The sequence below is a fragment of the Meles meles genome, chromosome X (assembly GCF_922984935.1).
Source record: "Meles meles chromosome X, mMelMel3.1 paternal haplotype, whole genome shotgun sequence".
In the NCBI taxonomy this organism is placed as follows: domain Eukaryota; kingdom Metazoa; phylum Chordata; class Mammalia; order Carnivora; family Mustelidae; genus Meles; species Meles meles.
The window spans coordinates 44,605,163-44,618,580 of NC_060087.1; the positions used below are offsets into that span (position 1 = coordinate 44,605,163).

At 47.1% G+C, this 13,418-nt stretch overlaps 1 protein-coding gene across 1 annotated transcript in view; it reads right to left on the bottom strand.

Moving 5' to 3' along the window:
- SHROOM4 (shroom family member 4) overlaps positions 1-11,027 on the bottom strand; it is a 216,989-nt gene extending 205,962 nt beyond the window's left edge. The window contains exon 1 of the mRNA XM_045996086.1: positions 10,758-11,027. Within this exon, the coding sequence (XP_045852042.1) occupies positions 10,758-10,874 (117 nt within the window). The 5' untranslated portion in view covers positions 10,875-11,027. The remainder of the gene's footprint in view (positions 1-10,757) is intronic.
- Between the last annotated feature and the right edge of the window lie 2,391 nt (positions 11,028-13,418).

The following is a 13,418-nucleotide window of genomic DNA, read 5'->3' on the forward strand; positions in this document are numbered from 1 at the left end:
AAAAATGACCTTTATGGAGCTCTGTGCTGGTTTCATAGGCTACAGGAAGACTAGTCTAGTTCCTAGAACAAACACTCAATAAATTTAATGAATGAGTGAACAGGCGAATAAATGACCAAACACACACCCTGTTCTTGCGTAGCTCACGCCGTTAGTTCACCGTGGGGTGAGAAAACTGACCTCAGTCTCCTTTGTCTTTAGGACATGCAGCAGTGTCTTTAGCACACTAACTGGGATGAATGACTTTCTTTCTTTCTAACCTACCTAAACTCTATCTCTCAACGCCTAGCCCCAATTCTTCTTCCTTCTTCCATAAAGCTCCCTGACCACATTAGCTCCCAGTGAAATCTCTTTCCACTGAATAAATGTTGTTCTTAGATCCTATCCCATTCACCACTTAAAGGTTTTTGTTTCCTGAGCTTGCAATAGTGGTTCTCCTCAACAAAACTGTCACTTCCAGGAACAGGTCTTCTGTGGTGGCTATCTCTTGTATTATCTAGTTTAGAGTTAGGCGCTTTACAAAGTACTCAACAAATATGTGTTGATTGGTTGGCTGATTGATTGATTGATTGATTGGAGGCTTAGCTGAGAGCTCTTAGGTAGGAGCCAAACAAGGTTTAGCATAGACTTTCAAATTGTTGGCTGTTTAGACATTAGCCAGAAATCAGGTCTGGTATTCCAACTTCTGGCAGCAGAAGACATCCCATTAAAGGTGTCCTGCCACTTTGCATCTTCCCAAAGATTCCACAGCTGCATACAATTCTTTTTTCAAGTTCAAAATTCTCTTAAGAGAGTTTTTGTTTAATAAGAGACACCTGTGGAATGCTTTTTCTTTCTTAAATCACATACACGTCTATTGTTTATATGAGATAAAGGATAAAATCCATCTCCCTCCCTCTTGGAAAGAAAAAGTGTGTGTACTATCATTTTCATTTTGCAAAAGAGGAAATTGAGACACAGGGGGAAATGACTCACCCAAGAACACAGCAACTGAAAGACGAAGCGAATGCTGAACTCCAGGCCTTCTGAATACAAGACCATACCCTTACCCTAATTTGAGATTTAAAACAAAACAAAACAGAATCCTTCCTTTCAGACTGATCCCCGAGGGGCATGTACTGGTAATGTTGGTTTTGGCACAAAATTATATTTCTCTCATTTCTTTCTACCCCCTTTCTCTCTACCTCTCTCCTCCACTCCCGCTCCTTTTTCTCTTTCTTTTCTATTTAATTTCTCTATTTCATTTCTTTCCCCAACACCCAGCCTCATATTCTTATCCAGTTCTTTTTTTTCTTTCTCTTTCATTCATTCATCTATGTAAACATGATATTATGGAAAGAATCCGGGATTTGGAGTCAGACAGATATAAATTTCAATGCCAGCTTTTCCACTTCTGGTATGTCTTAGACTCTATTATTCCACTTCTCCGAGCCCCAGTCCCCTCATCTGCACAGTGGAGACATCAGTATCTACCTCAAAGAGTTACTGCAGAAATTAAATGGGAAAACATGTAAAACACCTAGAAGCAGCAGGATTTGTGACACAGCGCATCTGTAACCTCTCCCAGTACATCATGTCCAGGCCTCGACTCCCCTTTGGGTTCAAGAGGTTGCGGAGATCCTACCAAACTACAGGGCCTTCACCCAGTGAGGCACATGCATGCCAGGGCCTCGCCTGGTCCACTTTGCAGGCTGTTGTCTTGATACTCCGTGATTGCAAACTCAAACTCACGCAGAGCTCCAAACTCTCAGTCAAGCCCTCCAAAGAACGTGAGAATCAAGACCTTGTTACTCACCCCTGAGGCTCCAACATGTCATCACTCACCCTCTCAGTCAGAGAAGATGCCATCAAATGCTGCCTACCTGCAGTAGTTTTCACGGGAGCTTTTACTTAACATCAAACACAAGCAAAAAGAAATGGAAAACAGCAAGGCAGCTCAACAAAGACAAGGCTTTAGCTTGTCATCTTCTCATAAGCAAAGATGGGGCTGCAGCCATGAGATTCTAACCCCTTTCCAGAATAACTAGTTGAACCAGCTTTACTCCCAGGTCTACCTTGTATCACCCCAACCCCCAAACCCAAAAGAAAAAAAAAATCCATTTCTGATGGACCGTGAAAGGCAGTATAGGAGAACCATTCAAAACTTCCCTGCCAGAGGCTCAGGAAGAGAGCTGAGCATACGGCTGGGATTCTGCTGAGTGGCATGAGGGTGGGGGCCAGAAGACGCCACAAAGGGTCTGTCCATCACTGGGCTTAACCCTTGATCTTGTCAAATGAGTCCCACTTCTCACATTCCTCACAGATGTAACATTAAAAGACTTGAGTGAAAGTTAACAGACCATGCCTCATGCCATCCCTAAGAACACACCAGGAAACAGCCACTTCTGGGAAGATAGGAAGTAGTAGTATGGAGAAACGCCGTGCACTGTAAAGATTGCCTGCTGTCGGTTGCCAGGCACACTTCCATAGCCCAGAACAGGCAAGGATCCTGGAGCCCTTCACAACCCTTCAACAAAGCAGAGGCTTGCCTCACAGAGAGTCTGAGAAGAAACAGGAGGGTACAGAGAGGTGAAAGAGCATAGCACAATTACTCTGCAAGTGGATGAAAAACTATCAGGAAGGCAGCAAAGGGCCCGTCCTCTTTTGCAACAGGATAGAGACACAGGGTGAGAATCTATCCCTCTGATCCAGCTATCAATTTGCTAAGAGTCTTCGAACTTTATCAACCTTAACTCTATGAGCTTCTCTTACCCCCATTCTCCCCCCACTGGAAGCATGGCTGCGCCAAGAGGGAAAAAGTTGGTGCAGCAGACTAGAAGGGCCCTCTGTGACCAAAGAAGAAAAAAGGTTGGGTTTTGGAGAGAGGGCAGAGCAGCCAATGAATGAACAAAGAGCCAATGGCACTTGAATGGGCCAGTCCAAAATGTAGGCCTCAAGCAACTGGTGCTGATGGGTGGGGGCTGGGAAGCAAAGACTGGACAGGAAAGAAGGGCAGCCTGGATGCCCAGAAAATGTGTCTGCTGCTACTAGGCAGTGCTCATTCTGTGACCCAGTACAGTCATAGACTTGTGCTGAATGAGGAGGGAGTGGAGGTGAAGTCAAAGGGGAGGGGCTGGTCACTTTGAGAAACCAAGTCATCTTGATCTTTGCAAGTTTGGTGCCCAACCAGGATGGCTATGCGCCCAAGTAAACATGCCAGTGTGATGTGAGGAAGAACGGATCATCCCTTGCAAAACTAATGCCTAAGACAATCTTTCCACTTGGCCTGTTTACACTGGATGTGGCAAAGGGGTGTAAAGAGACAAAACTCTACCCCATCCCAGTCACTGGAACACAATCTTTAGTCAGGAAAAGGAAAGATCTTAACTTATTCATTAGTGACTTAATTGAAGTCTGTCTGAGAATTTTTCAGGAGAGCACCAGGAGACAAAAATACTGGCTGCATGGAAATTGAGTGAAAGTGATCTAGGTATCAACATAAGCAATTGCTGTTTGCAAGGTAACCGATAAGCCTGGGGCTCAATTTTGGAGAAAAATTGAACCATATATACACTGTGCACACACACCGCATCTCAGCATCAGGAATAGGAACACACTGATAGGAGTAGAAACCCTAAACCCACCCAGGTCTGTGTAACAGAGATTGTGGAGCACTTGTCCCTAACTTATGAATAAGTTGTTCTCCAAGAACCCTTTTTGTGAATAAACAGCTTGGAGCTTTGGATAGTTTCCTATAGGCAGAATATTGGAATAGAGTTTAAACCTCATTATTATGGAAGGATGATAGGCCTTCCATAGAAGAGACAGTGGAAGGCTAGGAAACATGTCTTTCTGACACAGTGTTTGTGATAGTGGCTAAATTCACAGCAGTTCTGGAGAGGCCAATTTAAAGATTTTATTTATTTATTTGTCAGAGGACAGAGAGAGAGAGAGAGAAGCAAGGGGAGTGGCAGGCAGAGGGAGAAGCAGGCTCCCCACTGAGCAAGGACCCTGGGATCATGACCTGAGCTGAAGGCAGATGCTTAACCGACTGAGCCACCCAGGTGCCCCTGGAGAGGCTTATTTAATCCATGGGGTATGACTGATGAAATTACATTGATAATACAGTCCCAGATTAGGGCTTTAGGAGCAAGAAAAAAATATTTGCCCAACTTAGGTGACAAAATGGTAGATGTGAGGGGCCTGCAGAGACAAGGCTGTGGGTGCAAGGCTTCCAGCTGAAGTGACTCTTATGGGTATTCCAGGTATAGACAGAAGACCTCGGAACCCAGGGATGCCAGCAACAGCACGAGTTTTGCACTCCATGCCAGTGGTGACATACAGGGAGATGAATATCTGTCAAGGGGTTCGGACACAGACCGCTGTATCTAGATTCCTCCATAAGGGCTCTGTAAGTGGGAGACTATGTCACACAGTCAGCATCTTCAATCTTGGAGACACCAATTTTTCTCAGAAGGAGAAAATTCAGGGCAGAGAGGTTACTCCTACACATCCCAAGCCAAAAGCTGAAAAAAATAAAATAAATCTGATCTTCTAAAGTTCTGATTTTGACACACTTCATTAAACTCTACTTCTTCTATGATACAACTTCCTTCTCTGTAACTTTTTATATAAACATGTATGTTCCTTGAGGTCAGAGCTTGTATCTTCTCTCATCTTGCTTAGAACACTTCTCTCAACACTAGTCTGGGCTAGGCATGGGGCTGGGGCAACTCAAAAGAAACAATAAGAGATGAAATATGTCCCTCCCAAATCTATTACATGGCTGTCTCAGATGTCTAGGTAGAGGTCTTTGGCAGGTAAGGTTTAGCAGCAACAAAGTACTTCCACTAAAACGTTCTGCTTGACACAGGGTCTTTGTATGGCATGGATATACCAGAAAGAGCCAAAGTGATCTTCAGCTGTATTTTCTTTTCTTTTTTTTTAAGGATCCCACTCGACCTTGGTCAGACTCTTCTAACTTACTGTATTCAGCTGCGGGCTCCATAACTCAAGAGGAACAGGGACAGGCTGGAGTGCATCCAGAGTGGGAGGAGGAAACGGGAGAGAAGGCTGGATCTCAGATGCCAGTAAGAAATAGCTGAAATTTCTAGGGCTCTTCAGCCTAAAAAAGTGAGACAAGCGGACATAGTCTGTGTCTTTGGACCCGAGACAAAGAGAAAGCATTCTTGTTTTGTGTGGTCCCAGAAGGTAGGGCTAGGACCCCTGGATAGAAGTTAGAGAGATGATGATTGCCACTCAACATATGAAAAATTGTCTACAGTCAACTGGCTAAGAAGAGGGTGAACTCCCCACATGAGCACAAGACAACAAACTCAGAGCTATTAGACTGGAGGCTAATGGTCTGGTTAAGATTAAGACCTGAGGACCCCCAAAAGGCCCTCTTGACTCTGAGAATCTGTGATTCTAGGCCTCCTTCAAGAATAGCATTGGATTAGCAGCCCTGAGTCAAATCTGTCCTTCGGTGCTTGATGGGGGTGGGAAAATGATTCACTTTCCTCAGATGGGTTAGCATCTTTTCCACCCTGGTTATGAAGAAGCCTAACTATAAAAACTGTGATGGTCCCTCTAGATAAACCACTCCACAGACTCCAGCCTCAAGCCCGAGTCTCTCTTTTTCTTAAAAAATAAATTCCTGGGAGGGGGTTGGGGAGAGCAAAAGGGGAAATCATTTTTTAAAAAATTTTCAAGGGACAACGCTCAAGTGTCTTCCAGCTGGAGTTGAATTATTTTCTTTGTCTGAGGTTTTGGAATGGGAAAATCCTCTAACAGCCTTGGCCTTTTTCACTTTAGGGAACACATGTGTGGATCTCAATAGGGTACCAGGTGTATTATGATAGCCCGGCAGGCCCCAAAATAGTGTGTACCCAAAGCTCAGCCAAGGGTTACCAGACATACCACCTGTCCTTCTTGCTCTACCTCCCTCCAAACTTCTTTTTATCTTCCTGGAGGGATTCCTCCTCCAGGTCTCCAAATGCCTTCTACTCTCTGGGACAGTTGGGGTAATGAGACCCTAGACACCTTTGCTGATTCTAGAGGCAGATGAGGGGTGCACTAATATAAGTACCTATCATGTTGGACTAAGCTCCCAAGAAGCACACCCCATGAAGTTCCCTTTGTGAACGTCAAGCTCTGGTCTGGGGTGGGCCTAGCCTGTAACACAACTATGAAGGCTTCATAGGAACTACTGGTTCTCATATACCATTACCTCTGCAGCCAGCAAGAACTCTAACTCGCAAATTTACTGCCAGCCACAAGACAGCCTCAATCTGACTTAACCCACGTCCTCTTGAAATCTCAACTGCCTCTTTGTGTGCTTCTTCTAGAAATAAGGTCATAGTGGAGATGGGGAGGGGGGTGGGAGGGAACTGAAAACAATGTAAAGAGCGTGTCCTGCCATCTTCCTAGGCTAAAGATGGCAAACAGTATGAGAGTTTTCCCAATTCATTCTCACGCCATCTTTAATAATAAAGATGGGACAGGTATGCCCACACCGATTTAGCAAATAGGCATTTGGGTCTAGAGAGGGTAAAATGATATAGCAACAGCAATGCACAGCAAGTGGAGGAGGTGAAGTTTCCTTCTCCTCCAAGCTACTCTCCCATCCCACTCTACTTTGTTCTGGGGCAGTCCGGAACAAAGCCCCCACTTGCTTCACTGTGCCTGAGGGAGAATGCCGCCCAAAAATGGGCCAGGAATAAGGCAAATATGTAGGATAAGCCTGTCTTCTCCTCCCCAGTTTTTCTCCTTCTCCTGGATCCCCACTGATCTCCACCCCCATTTTTCCCCCACCCTCAGCCAACCTCAGACACATTTCCAAGGACTCACAATGAGTATAGAAACTTCATGCTATGGTCGGTAACTCTCTCTGTCTCTGTCCGTCTGTCCATCTGTCTGTCTGTCTCTCTCTCTCTCTCTCTCTCTCTCACACACACACACACACACACACACACACACACACATCACAGGAGGATACAATTTGAATCTCTGAATCCTCTGAGAAGCTCTATTTGATGCAGAATCATTGCTGCCAGAACCTTGGAAAAGTCACCCATCCCTATAGAATATCTTTTCCAGTACAGGGAGCCAACTTCATGGATGACTGTCTACACTGTAGAGGGGGACCCCTAGGTAACAAACCAGATAAATATGATTAGAAGAGAATCTCCACTTTATCCAAACAGGATTCCTGGGCCAATGAGGTAGTATAAGATGCTAATCTAAGGAATTAATAATACCAAGTTCATGGGCCCAAGTCCCTTGAGGGTTATGTTTCTTTGGAAACATCACAATGTACAGGGAAATCATAAGCCATCCCTTAACACTTGGGATAATCAATAGCAGGTTTATTTTTTAAAAACATTTACTCTTTCTTTCTCACTCAATTGTCAGAAGACTACACCAGTCTCCTAAAACTTGGATTTTTTCCTACATTCAAGGAACTCACAGGAGCCAGTAGGACTCAACCATTTCCTAACCTGATCATTTCCTGGTCCAAAGATTCTCCCATGACAAATACGAGGTATCCTTTTACATTCTCTGTGATCTTTCCCCACTAATCACCCTTTCTCAAATCCATCCACTCCTGAGATGTCTCCACAAGCTATCTCTAAGCATGTACTCCACACCAGACTCCAACTGTTTTTTTCCATGACACCAAAGGAGGTCCTCCAGCACTTCCCACCATGATTCTTGCACCTTACCTCCTTCTCTGCCTGACCTGAGATCCTCACAGTGATTTGGAAGCACTAAAATAGTCCTCTCCTCCTCCCTGACTTCAGCAAGGAATGTCTGCAATCCAGTTCCTCACCTACTGTGGAACCACAGGCTGGTGTGGAAAGAGTCACCGTGAGAGCTGTCAAGACTAGATACACCCCTGAACGGTACTGCCCCATGGTCCTTCACAAACTGCAGTACTACCAGAAGAATCAAGAAACTCTCCAAGTGGTAGAAAATATGATAGACTTGGAGCCTACCCCGATTCACTGTATGGCAGACCTAGACAAGCCACTCAGTGCATCACGGCCTCAGTTTTTCCATCCATTTCTCCACAACCTTTCCTGACTGTCTCCCAGGGTGACTGGAAGACGCTAATGAAATAAGGGATATGGAAACACTGTATAAATAGTAACACTGTATGCAAATGGAACAAAGCCTCATCTTCATTCCACAACCCTTCTGAGAAGAAAAGGGCCAGAGCTAGCATCAAAGATTGCCAGCTGGGCTGTCATAGTCTTATTTAAAGACCACCCACTTGAACCTCGTAATAGACATGAGGACACCTAAGCCCACGGAGGGCAAGTGATGCACTCAGGATCCCAAAGCTAATGAGTGGCGGAGCAGGGGCTAGAACCCAAGGTTCCAATCTGCCAATACAATTCTCTTTCTATGGCCTTCCATCCCATCTGCATGTGTGTGCAGACTGATGTTATTTTCGAGAAGAAAACTGTATTGTTCTGAAGCAAGAGGAAACAAAACTAAGTCAGAAAAACAAAAAAGGGACTAATGAACTATGCCACACAGTGTCTTGGCAAGAAAAAAATACAAGCAATCACTGCACTTAAAAAAAAATACTATGGCTCCTTTACACAATGTTGGGGTTAACTAGGTTATATACAACTGGCTTTTACTGCAAGGTGCCAGGCTGTTTGGGAGGAATAGGATAAATGATTTTACCCCCTGCATACCTAAATGTGTGTAATAATGAGTTTTCATATAATAGGGGTCAACTGTATGTTCAGCAGAAAAGGAATCATTAAAAGGCACCCTGCCTCTCAACACACGACTCACTTCCTCAACAGCTTGGCCAAGGAAACCCTCATCTACCCTCAAATAATCCCCCAGCCAGACCACAAATTGCTGGCTGCCCCATACTTAGTAACACCCCCTGCTATGCTCAGCTCGGGCTCACAAAACAATCCAGGGCCTAGCAGTAAGCACTCTCTGGGGTGCTTCTCAGGATGGTTCAGCCCTGGGCAGAGGTGAAAAATGACCTCTCCAAGATAGGCTGTTCAGGCAGACTGGAAATTCTGTGGGTGGTGTAAGAAAAAGAAAGGGAGGAACTGCCAGACTATGGACGAGTGCATAGCCCATTCTGACCTTGGTGGAAAGAGGGAAGAGAGGAGACTGATTAGAAGAAATTCCTGAAGGTCAGGATTCTCGCCTCCCCAAAACGGTTGTTTGAGAGTGTTGCTGTTTTCTTTGGTTTTTCAAAAAAAAAAAAAAAAAAGCTTATTAACTCCCTCCAGAGAATATTGGAGGGAGAGTGCCTTAAGAGGGGACGTGACAATGGGTGACAAAGGCATCTCGGGGTGCTTCCAAGTACATGACCACTGTGGGGAAGGGAGAGCCGGATGAAGATAGGGGCTGGTTATTGGTGTTTCGGGAGGCCAAAGACCCCAGGTTTCCCCGACAGCTCCTTAAACTTTTCCCTCAGGTACGTGAGATTGCTCAAGCTGACTGGTACACCCCGTGGCAGTACCCCAGAGTTCCTAAGAGTGTGGGCCCCAAGGCCTGAAGGACCTCTCCACTACAAGTTAACTACTAAGTCCAGTACAAGGGGAGATGGCAGCACAGGTTACTGAGGCGTGTGGTAGGGCACTGGCCACCCCCTGCTGAGATGTGACCTCCCTTACAAAGCCCAAAAAATAGTGACATTTGTTCCCTGCTGAGAAGCCACATATTTCTATCTCCAGCCCAAACCCACATCTACAACCTCAACTGCAATCTGAGTGGGTTGGAAGGGGAAGAGTTTTTCAGATTTGAGCATTTAAGAGAAACAAAAACAAAACACACACACAAAAAACGGGATGAAGTTCGTCAAGTTCCTTCCCTTGGCAATCTGGCGTCTCAAGGTGAATGGCCCTACAAATCTCTCTTCCCGGTAACAGCCCCCGCGGCCCCCACAGCCCCTCACCCCTACCGGGGATGGCTCCTTCGCGGGGAGGTGTGTGTGTGGGGGGGGGGGGTTCTGGAGCACTCAGGAGAGCTCCTCTCCCCTGTCCTCCGCTGCAACTTGGCTTCCAGCAGATCACAACCTCCTAAAACAAACAAACCCTGGCGGCGGCGGCGGCGGCTCCAGCACAGCTGCGCTCCATGGCGCAAAAGTTTCCTCCACACTTCTCAACGTGCAGGAAATCTCGCCGGCACTGAGGCAGGACTCCGGAGGGAGGGAAAGGCCGAGCCGAACCGGCAGGAGCAACGTCCGGCTGCTGAATGGATGTGCGCGCGTCCGGCCGTGGGAAGTGAGGCTGACGAAAGCCACCAGTGCCTCATCTCCGTTCCCACACCAGACCCTCGCCCTGCAACCTGCCCCGGCGGGACGACCCGCTGGTTGGCGGAGGGGCCAACGCTGCTAAGAGAGCTGCCTAGTGGCGCTGCCCGTCCCCCAGGGGCGCGGGAACTTCCAAGGAGAAACCCCCACCAGCCACCACTTCCTCCAGCTCAAACTGAGGGGAGCAACCGCCCCGACGAGGGGGAGCAAAAAACTGCCCCCAGAGCCTCCCGAGTGTGTGCGCGCAGGGCTCTTAGCCCCGGGCCAGCAATGCTCCCATCTCGTGCTCCCGCCACCCGTCAGGGGTGTCTGCGCCCGGGCTGGCGGCAAGACCCCTCTGTTCCGCTAATGCTCCACAGGAGGGCTTTCACTCCCAGCCCCACCAAGTTTCGAAATTGATTTGAGGGCCGCGTCCGCGGCAGCCTGCGCACCCGCTAGTCCATTCAAAGTTGGGCACCGCTGGGACAGAGGCGCCAGTTCTTACCTTAGACACCGTGAGCGGTTCGCAGTGTTCCAGACCCCCCTTAAGGGTGAAGCCCCAGGGCGCCCCCCCTTGCAGCTGCACAGGGACGTACTGGAAGGACCCAGGCCGGTTCTCCATCCTCGGCTTGACTCAGGCGCCGCGGGGCTCCTTTTCCGCGGGGGCTACGCTGCCTCCGCCCCCAGCAGCTCCACCACCATCGCCCTCCAGCGCTACGCCACCCCGCACCGCCCTGCTCCGCCTACTCTGCCGGCTGGAGACGCTCGGGCAGCGGGCGAGCGCGAGGAGGAAATGACACGGAGCTGGAGAAAGGGGGAGAGAGGGAGGGGTGAAAGGAGAAGGAAAAAAAAGAAAAGAAAAGAAAGAAGGAGAGGCGGAGGGATAGCGCGTAATGGACAAGAAAACGGAGCAATGGGGAGGGGCAGTCAGTGGGACCTCGCCTATAGGATCGCTGGGGAGCGGGCGCGAGGCAAGGCCTCACATCAATTGTTACATTGTTTCATTCAAGCTGCTCCCCCCACTTTGGTCCTCCTCCTTAGGGCCGGGTTCTCCGCCCCTCCAGCCAGCCGAGGAGGGAGGTGAAAGTCGTTAGTGTGGATAGCCCGCGTGGCCGAGTGGGCTGAAACGCTGGCTTCCCTATTAGCGCGTTCATGTTTCTCTGACTGCCTTTTTCTTCTGAAGGTCCCCAAACCGGGTCCTGGGAGGGTTATAAGGCTGCTAATTTGTGGACTTTGCCTAGAGGGATGGAAAGTGGAGTAAGCAGGCCAGCGAACACAGTGGGGCTGTGTGTGTAGACTGCTCAGTGTGTATGCACTAGGTGTGTGGGGTCATTATGAAACATTGCCCCGGAGCATAGTTTAAATAAAGAAGCACTTTGAGGATGCCCCCTGCCTGGGCTTAGCCGCACCCTGGCTCAGAGCTGGCGTCTGTGGGTAGCACTGTGCTTGTGTATGTCCCAATCTGGAGTTCCTGGCACGGCCTTGCACTTGCCCCACTGAGATGACCAAGCCAGGAATCAGCAAACTGCTAGCAGACTAGTAGTATTGTTTCCACTCCTAAACAAACCTACAGGAAAGAGCATCCATTGATAAGCTGGCCAATTAACAGTGTTTTGCCTTTTGGAAGAATCAGCTTTTAGACAGGATCCAGAACATTTCTGCTCATCTGTTCATGCTCCAGGCTGTAGTTTTTGAGCTGGGCGTTAGAACAGACCAAACACGCACACACGCACACATGCACACACACACACATGCACACACACACACACACACACACACACACACCCCGACAGTAATAGTCTCAAAAAGTGAATCTGTTATTAAATCTTATGCTGATTTCTCAGTCTTGACCCAGACAAGTTCCCTACTCTCCCTGAGGTATTGTCTCTAGAGCCACGTGCAGGCATTACGTTTTTCAAAGGGCCTCACTCTAGCAGGGAAAGTTTTGACAACTCAGTTGTGACTCAAGGGGCTCTTCCACTGCCTCTTGCCTGTTCGGTCTCTTGCCCTCTTCCTGTAGAGTTTGTTCCTCATCACCAAAGGACACACTGTGGCTCCCTGCCTTCTACAGTCAGCTTTCTGTGAACAAGGTTTCCACTCTTTACTAGTCTTCCCTCACCTGTCAGACTCTTCCCCTTGCCTGCTGTGTACCCTGGCAAGCCAATGAAACTTCTTGCATAGGCCCCCCCCCCAATCTTTTCTTCTCAGCCTTCTAAACTGTCTGCATGATATGTTTGCTGACCTGACTTTTCTTCAATAAAACTGCAATTTGGGTGTTTATAGGCTCCCTTTTTAAAGTCCTTAGAGATGATTCACAGAGGAAACTGCCTTCAATCTTTTAGGCTTCTAGCCTACAAAAACCATTTCGATCATGGTCACTCTTTTGCATTTCCCTTCCTAGAAAGCAGAAAACTTGAGATAATGGCATCTCAATTTCTTTACTCTTAGTTTTGTGTCAAACTATGACATTCATTTACTCGATCCCATCTTGAAACTGAATTGAAACTGATTTTTTTCTCTTTTTGTGATAAGACTCTAATCTTCATGATTATTGCTTGGTGGAACTCAGCATGTTTCAGTCTTAACATATTGAAATCTGCAAAGCTCAGTTCACAGAATAGGTAGTCATCACTCAAGGTCTACTAGAATTATGTGTCTAGACTAGAGGAAGAAGTTTGGAAGCAGGAGACACATATATGAGTCCTGGCCTTGTCACTAACTAGAAGGGTGACCTTGGGCAAATCACTGAACTATTTTTAGTCTCATTTTCTTCATTTGTAAACTTCAGCTAGTAAACCCTGACCTATCCACCTCCCGGGTCTGTTGAAGGCTAAAATGAAATAATACATATGAAAACACTATGTTTTCTTGCACTCTTCATTTTATCCTTTTTTATTATTACTGCAGAAGAACATAAATTACCTAGCCCCTGGTGCATAGAGCACATAAATAGACATTTTGAACATCAAATGGCTAGATAATGTTGGCTTCTTTACTGATAAAATCTCTGCTAGTAGTAGGGATCTTATTCTTCCTTCCAGTTAGTGGGAGCATGATTATGTGGTAGAAAGGGTACTGGGTAGAATTTGAGATGCATAGTTTCTAAGCTGGTTCTGCTGTTAAATTGCTGTGTGATATTAAAAAGATCACACCCCATCTCTGTAAA